The 12,446-nt window shown below is 54.9% G+C and overlaps 1 protein-coding gene across 10 annotated transcripts in view; it reads right to left on the bottom strand.

Moving 5' to 3' along the window:
• Positions 1 to 419: 419 nt before the first annotated feature.
• PHKA2 (phosphorylase kinase regulatory subunit alpha 2) overlaps positions 420 to 12,446 on the bottom strand; it is a 78,103-nt gene continuing 66,076 nt past the window's right edge. For 6 of the 10 annotated variants that reach the window (XM_081809083.1, XM_081809086.1, XM_081809082.1 and 3 more), the window contains 7 exons: positions 12,228 to 12,346; positions 11,461 to 11,490; positions 10,025 to 10,078; positions 8,059 to 8,229; positions 5,934 to 5,987; positions 5,115 to 5,315; positions 3,698 to 4,611 (listed from right to left, as the gene is read on the bottom strand). In XM_081809083.1, coding sequence (XP_081665209.1) covers positions 4,441 to 4,611; positions 5,115 to 5,315; positions 5,934 to 5,987; positions 8,059 to 8,229; positions 10,025 to 10,078; positions 11,461 to 11,490; positions 12,228 to 12,346 — 800 coding nt within the window. In that variant the 3' untranslated portion in view covers positions 3,698 to 4,440. Of the gene's footprint in view, positions 768 to 3,697; positions 4,612 to 5,114; positions 5,316 to 5,933; positions 5,988 to 8,058; positions 8,230 to 9,909; positions 10,079 to 11,460; positions 11,491 to 12,227; positions 12,347 to 12,446 lie in introns of those variants that run through there. The other 4 variants (XM_081809088.1, XM_081809085.1, XM_081809087.1 and 1 more) reach the window with 4 other exon arrangements.

The raw sequence follows: 12,446 nt of genomic DNA, 5'->3' as shown, positions 1-12,446 counted from the left end.
CGAGCCCTGGGGACGGTTTCCAGCCTCGGCGCCCCTGCCGCCCACGACACACGGGGCTGTGGGCCCCCCGCGCCGGACGTGGCGCAGGCAGAGGCAGGCTGACAGCTGTGCGCAGGCGCGCGCGCGCTCGCCCACAGGTGGTCTGGGGCCGGAGACGGGGGCAGCGCCCCTCAGTCATCGGATGGCCTCTCCTTTCCAGCTCCCCGATTCCTGCCCCTGAACGGTCGCAGAGCAGGGGTGCTCCGGGAGCTTGCTGGCGTCTCAGGAGGAGTGGAGGAAGGTCCGTCTTGGGCATTTGCTTCCTTCCCTCCGCTTCCCAGACACAGTCCCCCCCCAGAGCTGCTGTACAATGAAACCCTTCTCCCCTCCGCCCTGAGCTACCGCCCTGCTCCACCCCCCCCACCCCCACTCCCCAGCAGCAAACCTCTCTGCAACACACGTTCCCGAGACAGAACGGACAACTAGGGGGTGGCCTGGGAGGCCTGTGGCGGGAAGGCATCCCAGGAGGCTGGGCAGTGTCCTTCCGCAGAGGCCTTCACGACTGAGCGGCGTTTTTTCAGCCCCCGCGCTTGTCCATATTCCTGCGAGCCGAGCAACGCCCGGCCTGAAGTAGGCCACAGTAAATGCTTTCTGAGCAACTCATGTTTCAGAATAGCTGGCAGATTGCAGTAAGGCGGAGGGATGCGTCACGTGACTTCAGAGTTCACTGGTTCCGATTACCCCACTCCGTCTGAGAAGCCGTTTTTGCCGAAATTGCACATATGTTCCTGAAAAACACACACACAGTTGTTTTCTGGTGGAATTGTTCCCTCTCCCAAACCATCAGACACTCCGTGTGTTAGACTCCAGAATAGTCTCCGGTGGTTTCAGTTCTTCTCATGCCTCAGAGAACTCTTGGTTAACCCAATGGCTTTTCCTGAATGGCTTTGAGGGGGACAAGGGCCCTGGGCTTTAAGAGGGCGACAGCGCGGCTTTACCTTCCCCTGGCAAGCAGAGGAATCAGTGGTCAAGTCCGGGCGAACAGAGGCATTCTGGGAGCATGCAAAGAGTAGAGACACGCACAACAGATGGCAGGGGCTTCAAAAGCGTTAAGAGTCACCTTGAGAGATAGTGGCACCAAGGCGAGGGGTTGGGAGACTTTTGTACCCTCTGACAACGAGGAAGCAGGGAAGACAAAAGCTATTTGCCAGATTTGTGCACGCGGGTCTATAGAACTGAACGATGGTTCTGCTATAATTTACATCAAGGAAGGCTGAGCCGCCTGTCGTCTTGTCCAGAAATAAATGGCATCAATCAGCTGACAAACTGTTTCTCTTGCCTCCTGATCTTCTGGTCTTTTTTTTTTTAAACACAGGGAGCATTTAAATTCTATTTAGGCACCTAATGTGTAACAATCTCCTTCCATTCACTAGGCCCCAGAAAACTGACAGATGCCCACCCCAGGAGACACGGGCATGACCTGGAGACCCGTATGTCTCTGGCCCTTGGCCTGGCTGGGGGTTGCCATCAGGCAAATCCGGATTCTTGTGAACGGGGAGCCCCAGGCTCTGACTGCCAGAGGCAGGGAGTAGAAGGGGATCCCTGTGATTCCCTCACACTTAGTCCCGTGCCAGTCTGCAGGCCTTGTGTACCTTTGACAGATGGGCAAACTGGGGTGCACAGAGGCTACGTCACTCACCCCCATGTCACAGAGCCGGGCCGGAAGGCCAGTCTGACTCTGAGACAGAACCTTCGTCCTTGCTGCTGGCTTCACCTGGGTCAAAGCCAAGGTGAGCAGCAGGTGCGGCGGCCAACAGATTTTCAACGGATGTTAAAAGAAATGTTTGTTCCTGGCTCGGAGAAAGAATATGCTACCTCCCAGGCCCAGTAAAGGTCAAAACCGGCCTTTCTGCTCTACGGAAGGATAGAGGGACGAGCAGCAGGGGCCGCCGGCCGCGCCCTCCTGGCGTGGAAGCCCAGCGGGCCGGGGCCGGGATGGTGGCAGCATGGGGCCTCTGCCATCCCCCTCGAGCATCTGTTCCTCTCTGCGGCGTGGGCCTCAGCTGCTCGTGAAAGGGATCAAGCCTCGGAAGGCTGTTCTCCTTCTTTGAAGCTGACAGCTTGATGCCTGTGGAAATGCAATACTATTTCAGGATTTCATTTGAAAGAGGCTTCAAAAGAGTGACTCGAAGGCTCCATTGAGCTGCCTATTATGGCGCTCCTCCCGGCCCGCATCCCCGTTGGTGAGCCCGAACGCGGCATCTGCGGTTTTGCACGTCATCAGGCAGGTGATGTTCTAAATTAGCATCTGGCTCGTTCTGGAGGGCTGTAACTCTTCTTGAGCTTTCTCTCCCAAGAAGCAACCGCGACTTTCACAGCTTGTGCCTTTCTTACATTGCGTTTGAAACGATCCTCCAGGAAGTCGATCGGGTGAACTACGTGAGCTTCGTCCATGCTAGACATGTTTTCAAGACCCCAAAAATAAAGGTTATGAAATTGCTACTGTGAAACCAGGCTAGCCGGGCCCACCTCCCAGCCCCGGACCCTCGGAGGCGCACGGGACCAGACAGGCCTCCCAGGAAAGATGGGGCACGAGCAGAAAGCACCGCATGAGCGTGGGGGAGCATGGCGCCAGGCCAGGCCATGTGCCGCGTGGGCAGGAGCCGGAGGCCAGGCGGCCCGCACGGTCTCTGAGCTTGGCTCCGACGCCAGCGCTGCGGGCAGGCCCCACCTTCCGGTCCCACGGCACTGGGTCTCGGCCACCGCCCCCGCCGCACTCTGCCTTCCCTGCCGGGCTGAGGTCCTCGAGCGCCGAGTCACATCTCCTGTAGCTTTGTGTTCCCACACCTGGCACGGAAAGTGTGCAACGTGTGCTGACGTGAACAGGGAAGGGAAAGAAGAGAAGGGGAGGAGAAGTCCGCGGGAGCAGAAACTGATGGATTCTGGGGTGGTTCTTTATGTAACTACCCCGTGCCTCAGCAAAGAAAGCACCGTGCTTTCAAGAATTGGAAACAAGGTCCCGAAGGCGCATGTGTGCCACCGAGCCCAGGTTAGGAGCACTGAGCCCTGTGTTTCCAGACCCTCTCTCCCTGGGGCTCAGCCTGAAGAGAGGCTCTTTAGCAAGGAAGTATCAGGAACATGAGGCCACCCTGCCTCTCCTGCTTCAAGAATAAGGATCAGTACTGCATCTGGGCTCCGCCGGGCACCCGGCACCTCCGTGTCCCCTCAAAGCAGCTAGAGCATCCACTTTCTCCACCTTCACATAAGCTTCTGAGCCAACAATGATCTAGTGGCCACGTTCCCACTTCAGAGGCAGAGTCATCACAAATCTAACCTGTCACCCTCCAGCAGCTGGAGCTCACCATTTAACCGCCGGGCGACGGCTTGCCTCCTAAGTCCGTCATTCACACAAACTGTTCCCTGTTGTTGTCCCATCCACGCCCCCCCCTCCGCCCCAGGTAAGACAGTGCCTAGAGAGACACTCCATTCACCAAACATTGCAAACATTGGCCAGAGACGGCGAGGCCCTGCCCTATGAGGATCTGTCCTTGCTCGACATTCCAGGCCTCTAAGGGAATGGCTCTGTGCGCACCACTCCTCTCCTGGGCATCTGGGACCGTGTACTCCTCCGGTGGCCACCCCATGCGGGGGTAGGGGGTACAGGCCTTCCAGAGGGACTCCCTTGCTGCTCCAGCCCCCAAACAACAGTTGGCCCAGCTATAAGGAGAGTTGGCACCTCCCCTGCCTTTTTATTTTTTGTGCTATATTCCAGAAGATGTGGGATTTTTTTTTTTTTATAAGGCAGAAGAAATCTCTAATTCATAAGGCGCCAGGATAAAATCCTTGAGACCACAAGCCAAAGTTAACTGCAAGCAGTTTTCTAAATCTCGGCAAGAGAGGATGCTGTCGCACACAGGTAGCTACGCCAAAAAAACAACACGAGCCCTAGAAAGAAAACAAGGCACAAGAAAACCAAACTTCCACAAGAAAACCAAACCGTTTGGTCCACAGACCAACTGCATCCTGTTAAGATGTTCCCCTTGTCAAGGTCCATGCCCGCTGCTGGAAGGATCTTCCCATCTTTAGATGTGTCCACTAGCACATCCGACTGATTTCAGTAGCTCTCAGCGAGAGCCAATTTAAGCTGGTTTCTCTGTTCACACTGCCCTCAAAAGAGACCAATTTCCAATTCCTCTTCAGACTCCGAGGCCAGATGTTGCAGCAAATGTTACAGCGAAGCGAACCTAGACAGCAATCCCCTGGCACTCCCGGGGGGGAGCACAGGACTCCTCAGCTCTTTCTGTGGCTTGGACACACACTGGTTTCAGGTCCATTGCTGCCACCTCCTCCCAGCCAGGGTTTCTGATGGGACAGGCTTTTGCGCCAACACAGGGGACCTTGGAGAACAGAAGGTTCCCGACGAGGCTAGGGGGCAAGTGACAGACTGACAGCAGCGAGGCCCTACTGCATCTGGCAGCCTGAACTGGGCAGCAGTTCCTGCAAATGAGAAGCCACTGCCTTCGTTAGGTAGGTCATTGTCCCATAAGCGCCACTTGGAGCACTGTCATAAAAGAAGTGGCAAATGCCTGTGGCTTGGTCTTTCTCCAGGGTGTCCATGGCTCCGATTGACATCTGCAGCAGGAAAAGAGGCAAAGAGTGAACAGAGTTCCCTCTCAAGCCCTGGGATGACCGTATGTGCTGGAAGCCAACAGCCCCCAGAGGAGGGCTCTAAGCCCAAGGGCAGGAGCCCAGAGTGCCCGGGGGTGACATCCAGCCTCTCCTCCGGGTACTACACTGTGCTCCCGCGTGCCCTCATCCGCAGTGCGTTACCGACTCTGTAACGAGAGGACGGTTCCTTCTACCTCAATGCCGGCACAAACGTATGCCAAACCTATGCCAAAATGAGTCTGTCCGTTTCCAAAGATCTTTGCATTTCCCAAGTGGCCACTGTGCCATTTTCTAACCAAACGGTTGACATTTTTTCACCATCTGTGATGACATTTTCTTTGAGAATAGTGTTACCTACTGGATACAGAATCCTCAGCCTTGACAGAGATACATGCCAGCCAGCCTGCTACCTTGCCTCTGTCCCCGTCTCGGCTGGGGGGTGACTGGGCGGGCCTGGGCACACCCACCTGGTCCTGCAGGAACAGCTGATTGGCCATCTGCACGATCTGGTCCACGTGGATGATGCCCCCGATGCTGTTCATGTTGGTGTCTGAGAGCAGCGTCAGCACCATGATGGCCTCCACCAGCAGCTGTCGGTACTCGGGCTGCGGCACGCGGTTCAGCACCGACTCGACGTGGACGGCAAACTTGATCTCCTGGGGGGTCATCTGCCAAAGGGACCGGCGGAAGGGTCAGGAAGGAGCCGAGGACAGCCAGCCCTGCTCCCAGCGCTGGCCACGGCATCCAGTGGCTCCAGGGCTCAGCCCAAATGCTGCCTCCTTTCTGGCCACATTCTCGATGCCACCAGCCAGAACCCTCTGGAGCGGGAGGCCGACAACTTCGAGGTGCGGGGGTGGGGGGGGGTGGAGTTGGCCTCGTCCTAACTTGATTTACCCACCCCACTGGACTGGGGCATCCAGGGGACAGGGCCCTTTGCTTATTCCTCTTTCTTCATCGCTCCTTGTGGCATATAGCACTGGGTCTTGGGCGGGGTAAAAACTAAGTACTCAGTCTGTCAAAGAATGAATTGGGGAAGGGAAACCAGAAAGACGACTGTTCTCGGCGGAGGGGGCCGGAGGAGGCTGCACAAGGCTCCAACGTGTGGGGCGTGCAGCTTCCCTCTTCTCTTAATAGTGCCTTAAAGGGCAAAGGTAAGGCTCTTGACAGTCAGATACGCAGTTTCTGAGGGGCCAAAGAAAAGGCAATGTTGACAAAGGTGGGAAGCACGCCCTAGAGCACTGGGGGGAGACCCGCAGGAGGTGGGCACTGGCGTTCTCCCGTCATACCTCTCTCGTCGTTGACGATGGGAGCACGTAACCATCGATGGACAGACCGTGGCACTGGAAGCAGAACACACACAGCACGGTTCAGTCAGATTCCAGAACCTGGTTAGTAACTGTGCACACACGTTCGCACACACTCAAGTCCCTCTGCTCTGGAAACCTGCATGAGGGCTGAACACGCCAGACTGCTAGCGTTATTTTTAGAGAGCTTGTTCTCACTGCCCACAGGCTGTGTTTTCGATGGAGCAATTCTAGGGAGGCAGCAGGCATCTTTCAGATCGTGCACGAATAATGCCCCGGGGAGCTGCTGGGTCCTCCTCTGTGGAAGCTCCGCATTTCACTTGGCAACCAGGCCCTGGCGGCTGCGAGGCCCCCTTTGGTGCCACATAAAGGGAGATTTTCATGGCTCCTGCTGGCGAAGTGATACTTCTGTGCCTTTGCAGGGATCTATTTTGAGATTACTATAATAAGCACCAATCACAAAAGACTCGAGCACATGCACAGACATGCACACACACACCCTTGTATATAAATATCAAGTGCCGGCTCGACACAAAATGCTGCTTTTTCATAATAAAAGTGTCTTGGTATTGAACTAGGAGAAGTCTGGATGGAAGCATATGATGCCCCAGGAAGAGTGGGGAGGTTTTCTAGGAAGTTTGTTCTAGTCTAATTCGAATTGGTTGCCTGCTAAATCCCAGGGCCCTGGCGGGCTGAGGACAGGGTGGCGGCAAATGCCCGCGCCTCGTGAGCAGAGGCGGAGAACGGCTCTCGTGCGCTCTGCTGCCGTGTGGGGACCAGCTGCATGAGGACAGGGACCATCCTGACCTCCCCGTGCTCAGCGCCGTGAAGACCTCAGTCCCCACAAAGCAGAGATGCTGAAGCTCCCTAATGGACCAGGGGCCCCGGCCCCAGAAACAAAACGGCCGAAAGGTGCTGTGCCTTTGGGAAGGGGCTTGTAGTGTGTGCTCCTTCGGGATGACTTTCCTCTCCTCTCCTGTGGTGAAATGAGCTAACAAAAATCGTTTAAAAAAAAAAAAAAACCAAAGAAACAAAACCCAGTACTACCCCTGGTTCTTAATTTGCACCGAAGCTTTTAACTGAGGCAGTCCGTGCCTGGGTGCAAGGAAAGACGAGCCGGGGGGCGGGGATCCCGGGGGACACACAAGTGCTCTGGGCGGGGGTGGGGTGCACAGAGGGGCGTGGCTTCGCCGCTGTCCCCTCCTTGCTCACGCGCGCAGGCGGACTCTGCTGTGTTCCGGTGTGTGCAGTGTAGGCTGTGGCTTCTGATGACCTCCGCTGATACCGCCACGGCCCCAGGCCGCTGGGAGATGCAGCCCCGTCGGATGGCCACAGGCAGAGGGGACAGCTGGCTAAAGGGAGTGGGTCTGGGGTCCGCATCCTCTAGGTGGAGAGGCAGAGGCGGCCCCAGGTATGTGGGGATTGTGCCTCGGAGCACCTGGGGCCTGACACGGTGCCCTGCAGACACAGGAGGTGCCCGCGTCATGTTGCTGAATGGTGTGGACACCACGCCTGCCCTGAACACGCAGGAAGCTAAGGCCTGGGGCCGCCATTGCAGGTCGCCGACGTCACATCCAAAAGCCTTCCCCGCCTTCTCCGGTTTTTGTCTATCTTCTGACTTTTCTACGTTCCAGAAATACGTCAAAGGTGGTCCCACACAACTTGGGCTGCCGCCCGATCTAACCTGCTGTGGTTTCAGCCAGCAGTTCTCAGCCGGGACAGTGTGCTGCCCAGGGGACACTTGGCAATGTCCGGAGACATTTCTGATTGTCACAACTAGGGGTGGGCGTGGGGGTGCTACTGGCATCTAGTGGGTCGAGGCCAGGGATGTTGCCTAACATCCCACAATACACAGAAGAGCTCCCACAAAGAGAGAATGACCCGGCCCCGAATGTCAGTGGTGCCAGACATCAGAGGTGAAGAAACCCTGCTCTAGGCTGGGGGCTCCCCAAGTTCGGGAGCCGTATCTGCGGGCTCTGCGGCCACACGCTAATACCTGCAGGTGCCACCATGCCTCACAAGGGAATTAAGGGGGTGGTTCGTTTCCCTAGGAGTGTGTGCTCGCAGCGACAAGGCCAGTGAAATGCAGTACAGTGGCCAAGCTTACCTTCTGAAGGATCTTCCACACCTTCTGGTAGAATCCCACAGGGACCCTGTTGATGGCTCCGTCCAGCCTTCTCCTGCGTAGCCACTGGCCCTGGCGCTCCCCCCAGCCAATGTGGTGCCCGCCTGAGTCTGATGATGAAGTGCCGGTGGGCGAGGATGGGGTGCTGCACCTCTGCAAGGCAGACCGCGCGCCGTCTTTAGGAACCTCAGAGCCGGTATCCCACGGGACTGCTGGCCAGCCTGAGGGACGACTCAGCAAACTCGTCAAAACACAGACCACCTGCTCAGAAAGGAACATCGTTCCTTGGCTTAACTCTGGCCACTTCTGGAAGCTGGATTAATTCTGTACGGGTTTGGTTACTGATCTCCTTTTGTGCCCTCCTTCCAGCCCTCGAGAGGTAGTACAACATCAAAGGATCTTGACCTCACGGGGCAGACCAAGCAGGGGAGAGTGCGGGCCCTGGGGTCAGGCTGTGACTCCCAAGTCAACACCGCTGCATCCATCCGAACACTAGCTCTGGGCCTCGGCTTCCCCTGTACAACGGGTCACAGGCGCACCTGCTTCGGGGAGCCGTGAGCACTCACTGAATGAAGATACAGAAAACCTTGAAAGCACGCCTGGCTTGTGGTAAGTGTGCATGGGACACGGCTGTCCCGACCAAGGCCCTCTGGCATTGCTGCAGGAGGGCTGCGAGAGAGCCCCCAGGCCGATGAATGCCCAGGTGCCCACTTGCCTTGCACCGTGCCCCAGGGGGGCAGGGGTCACCTCCCCGTACTGCAGGTGCCGCAGACAACGCAGCACATAATATGGGGGAAGGGGGAGAGGGGTTGCTCTGGAGGGAAAGACAAACAGTAAAGGCTGGGAATCCTTATTTAGTAGTGGGGCCTCCGAGATGACGGTACATCCACCAGTGCCTTTGAATCCCTCTGTTCGCCTGTTCTCAGCATGGGGCTCCATCCTCACCGGGCCCGATGGCGGCCGCCGAGCCAGAACACGGGCTTTGCTGAAGCAGAGGGAGCGCGTCATCTCGTTCCCACCTCCTGGCCTGAGGCTGGCCTTATTCTGGCCTTCCAGAGCCAGGTGCTGGGGCAGGGCCCGCCCACGACTGCAGATGCAGCTCACAGAGGCTCCCAGAGGACCTGAAAGCCGAGCTGGCTCGGTGTGGGGGTGGGGGTGGGGGGGCCGAGGCCATGCCGCACCCCTCCCCGCAGCAGAGCTCACAGCCTGCTTTCTGCCAGAGGATGGATTCTAACCTGCCCGTCTACAGGGCATTAGAGGGTAACTTGCATCCTTCCATGTTATCTTGTTCCGAACTATCTCGTACCTTCATTTCTCAATGCACAACATCAAACTTAAAGGTTTAAAAATGAAATCCAAATGGTAAGCATGCTAGCAGGGCAGGAGGCAGGAGTTCTCCCTAGGTACTCATTTTGACTTCATCGGATCTTATTTTGAAAAGGCTGTTAGGCTGGGTTATTCCATAGGGCTCATTACTGCCATTTAAATACGGCAACAATTAGATACAAATAAAAGTAATTACAGCCGCACTCATCAATGACTCAGCTGGTTTTCTCCTTCTACTTTCAAGAGGAAGATTAAGACTCGCTTCTGCCATTAGAATATTTCCTACTCCTGCACTTGATCTGGGGCCTCAAGCCAAGCCAGGGTGTTGGGAATATAAGGTGCTCCTCAGCACGTGCAGGCAGTGGCTCACCACCCCGGCTCAGAAGAAAGGCACAGAACCAATGCCCCGAAGGTTCCAGAAGCTCCTGGACAAAGCTCAAATCAAGAACTTCTTGGCTTTCCTTCTAGACCCTCTTCATAATGACAGTCACATGAAAACACTTAAACCTGTTCAAAGCTGTGGGAGTTAGGGATGAGGTGGGTGCACGAGAAGGGCAACAAGAGGACTCAGACACCACAAACGAGGAGGCGGTGAGGAGGGCAGTCGGGATGCGTGGTTTACCGCAGACTTGGAGGAACGCGAACTGCTGGACACGGCCTGGCTCACAGAAAACAGCTACAAAACAAAGAGAGTCCACTCAGTCACGTGCAGTGACCCCAAAGGACGCAAGCAGAGAGGGGGAGCACAGAACAGCATTGAGAACCCCCGCGGCAAGAAGGTGCAGAGGCGGCAGGCGGGCAGAAGTTCTCACTCACCGTCCAGGCGAACAGCCCCAGGCACCAGGCAGCGCAGAGCTCGGGGCTCTGTGCCATGGAGGACTTGGGAACTGCTCTTTCTCGGGAGTATGAAACGTTACCCATTCTAGTCCTATGTGGAGGTGTCTCATCAAGTTAGGACACTATTTTCTAAAGTCCTAGCCACAAAATGCTAATCTTTTATGTCAAGAGTTGTGAAAATCTGTAGAGATCAATAAAATACCTGCCCGTAACCAGCATTTAGCATCTGGCCCCTACTGGCATTAAATAGATATTTATTAAACGAACAAGTAAGAGAAGGCTGATGACCTTTGGCCAAACAAGTATTTCCTCATCTAAAAATCTATAATGTATCCGTACCTGGCATGGGAATAGTGCCTGAGCACAAACTGTGCACCCGTGGTGTGCTTGCAAAAAGAGAGTCGAAATTTAAAATGCCAAGGCATCTCTAAAATTTGGGAGAGAGAATAATATATTTCCTTGATGTAAGTGGCCAAATATAAAACTTGTACTGGCTGAATCTAAACCTAGCAAAGAAGATCATTTTGTCCCCGTAATATACAAGGACAGTATTAAATGGAGGCAGAAGGAGCCACCCATAGTCACCCACAGTGAGCCACGATCGGGGTATGGTGCCACCGAGTGGCTAGCAAAGGAAGATGTTTGGAAAGTGGGTTCCTGACTTGGAAAGAGCCTAAGGTAGCCGCAGAGACAACATAGAGAAGCTGTATGTCACTCCACAACTCCTCTACACTTGCTCAGTCACAGGAGTGCTTAGGAAGAAGCGGGTCCCGAAGGTACTGGGAAAGAACAGTATCCTTACACTGTTTTCCTTCCAGGGTTAAAGTCCACACCCCGCCCCCGCCCCGGGCAATGTGAGGACAGGAATAGCAGTATTCTTTCTATTCATGTAATCAATGACCACGTTTTACTTTCCCCTACTTACTTCCCTTTTTTTGCATAGAAACTCCTGGCAAGGCAGAGCCCAGAACCACCTCTCTCACAAATCATCCTATAAAACCCAAAAGCTTGATAAATGGATTTTTTAAAGGCGTGTGGAAGGCCGTCTCTCCTGCTCTGCCTGCCCGCCACAGCCGAGGAGTCACCTCCACCCAAGCGGATTTGATGGGCAAAACCACTCCCCGGGCCATCACTCTCCATATTCGCGGTCTTGCTCTCCACATTCAAGCCAGAAAGAACATGAAGCACACACGTGAAGGACGGAAAAAGACAATGTTTCACCTGGTCACCAGCACTAAATCGCTTAGTCATCTGAAAGTAAAAATACATCAGGACACACAAAAAAGCCAGTTTCAAATCAAGGATGCCCTACTTCTATCACCCTCTAGAAAATCCAGGGAAGTATTGGCCCAACTGCTGGGTGTGACCCACAGGCGCCTCAGGGACTCAATCTACTGAGTCATCATTTGAAATGGAGAAGAGAATCTGAGTTCATTTCTCACTCGGGTCATGGTCAGAAGGACCATGCTTCCTCCTATAGATCGGTCAAGTCCTAGCCCCGTCCCCGGCACACGAGGACTCCGAAGCGCTGCGGCTTTGCGGTCCTGGGGGGTCACTTCAGATGGAATGTACCGTGAAGTAAAAAGTGAACCAAGAAGAGAGACACCCATGGATGGTGGCAAACACAGGTATCATGAGCATTCTATTCTATTTCTACCTTCTTCTTGCTATGTCATCTGAAGGACACATTTCATGGTGAGATGATTCAGTGACATCTTGCACGACTCTACTTTTGGAATAGCTGTGGCCCACCACCAAGAAAGTGTGGTTCTCGGCAATAGAGACAAACACGGGTAAGGGTGTTTTCCGGAATGTTCACAGAATTCTTAGATATCTGGGTAGACTGTGTTTAGATTTCAGGACAGCAGGGATCTCACATCCTATACAAAGAGCACCCTGCAGGCCCTGGGTTTCTAGCACTTTCTGAGGTGAGCCCAGGCATGAAAACTACTTCTTTCCCGGCACTGCCACCAAGAGTCCTGTCTTACCTGTTTCATCTCGCTCCTCAGCCTGTTAATGCCACTCCTCTCAGTTTTGGTGGCTCCAGTGTGTCCCACTTCGTGGATGGAGATGGCAGGGCTGGATGTGGAGGAATGGATAGGTCGCACTGGAGGGGAAACATACACGTGGTTCTTAGAAACTACTAGCATCCGCCCTGAGGGAGGACTACGTGCCCTGTGCTTCTTTTCAGCGACATCTCTCTCTCC

The sequence above is a fragment of the Leptonychotes weddellii genome, chromosome X, assembly GCF_054177405.1.
Source record: "Leptonychotes weddellii isolate Sample4059 chromosome X, ASM5417740v2, whole genome shotgun sequence".
Taxonomy (NCBI): domain Eukaryota; kingdom Metazoa; phylum Chordata; class Mammalia; order Carnivora; family Phocidae; genus Leptonychotes; species Leptonychotes weddellii.
The sequence above is the reverse complement of the archived record's forward strand: the minus strand, read 5'-3'. Positions and strand labels throughout refer to the sequence as shown.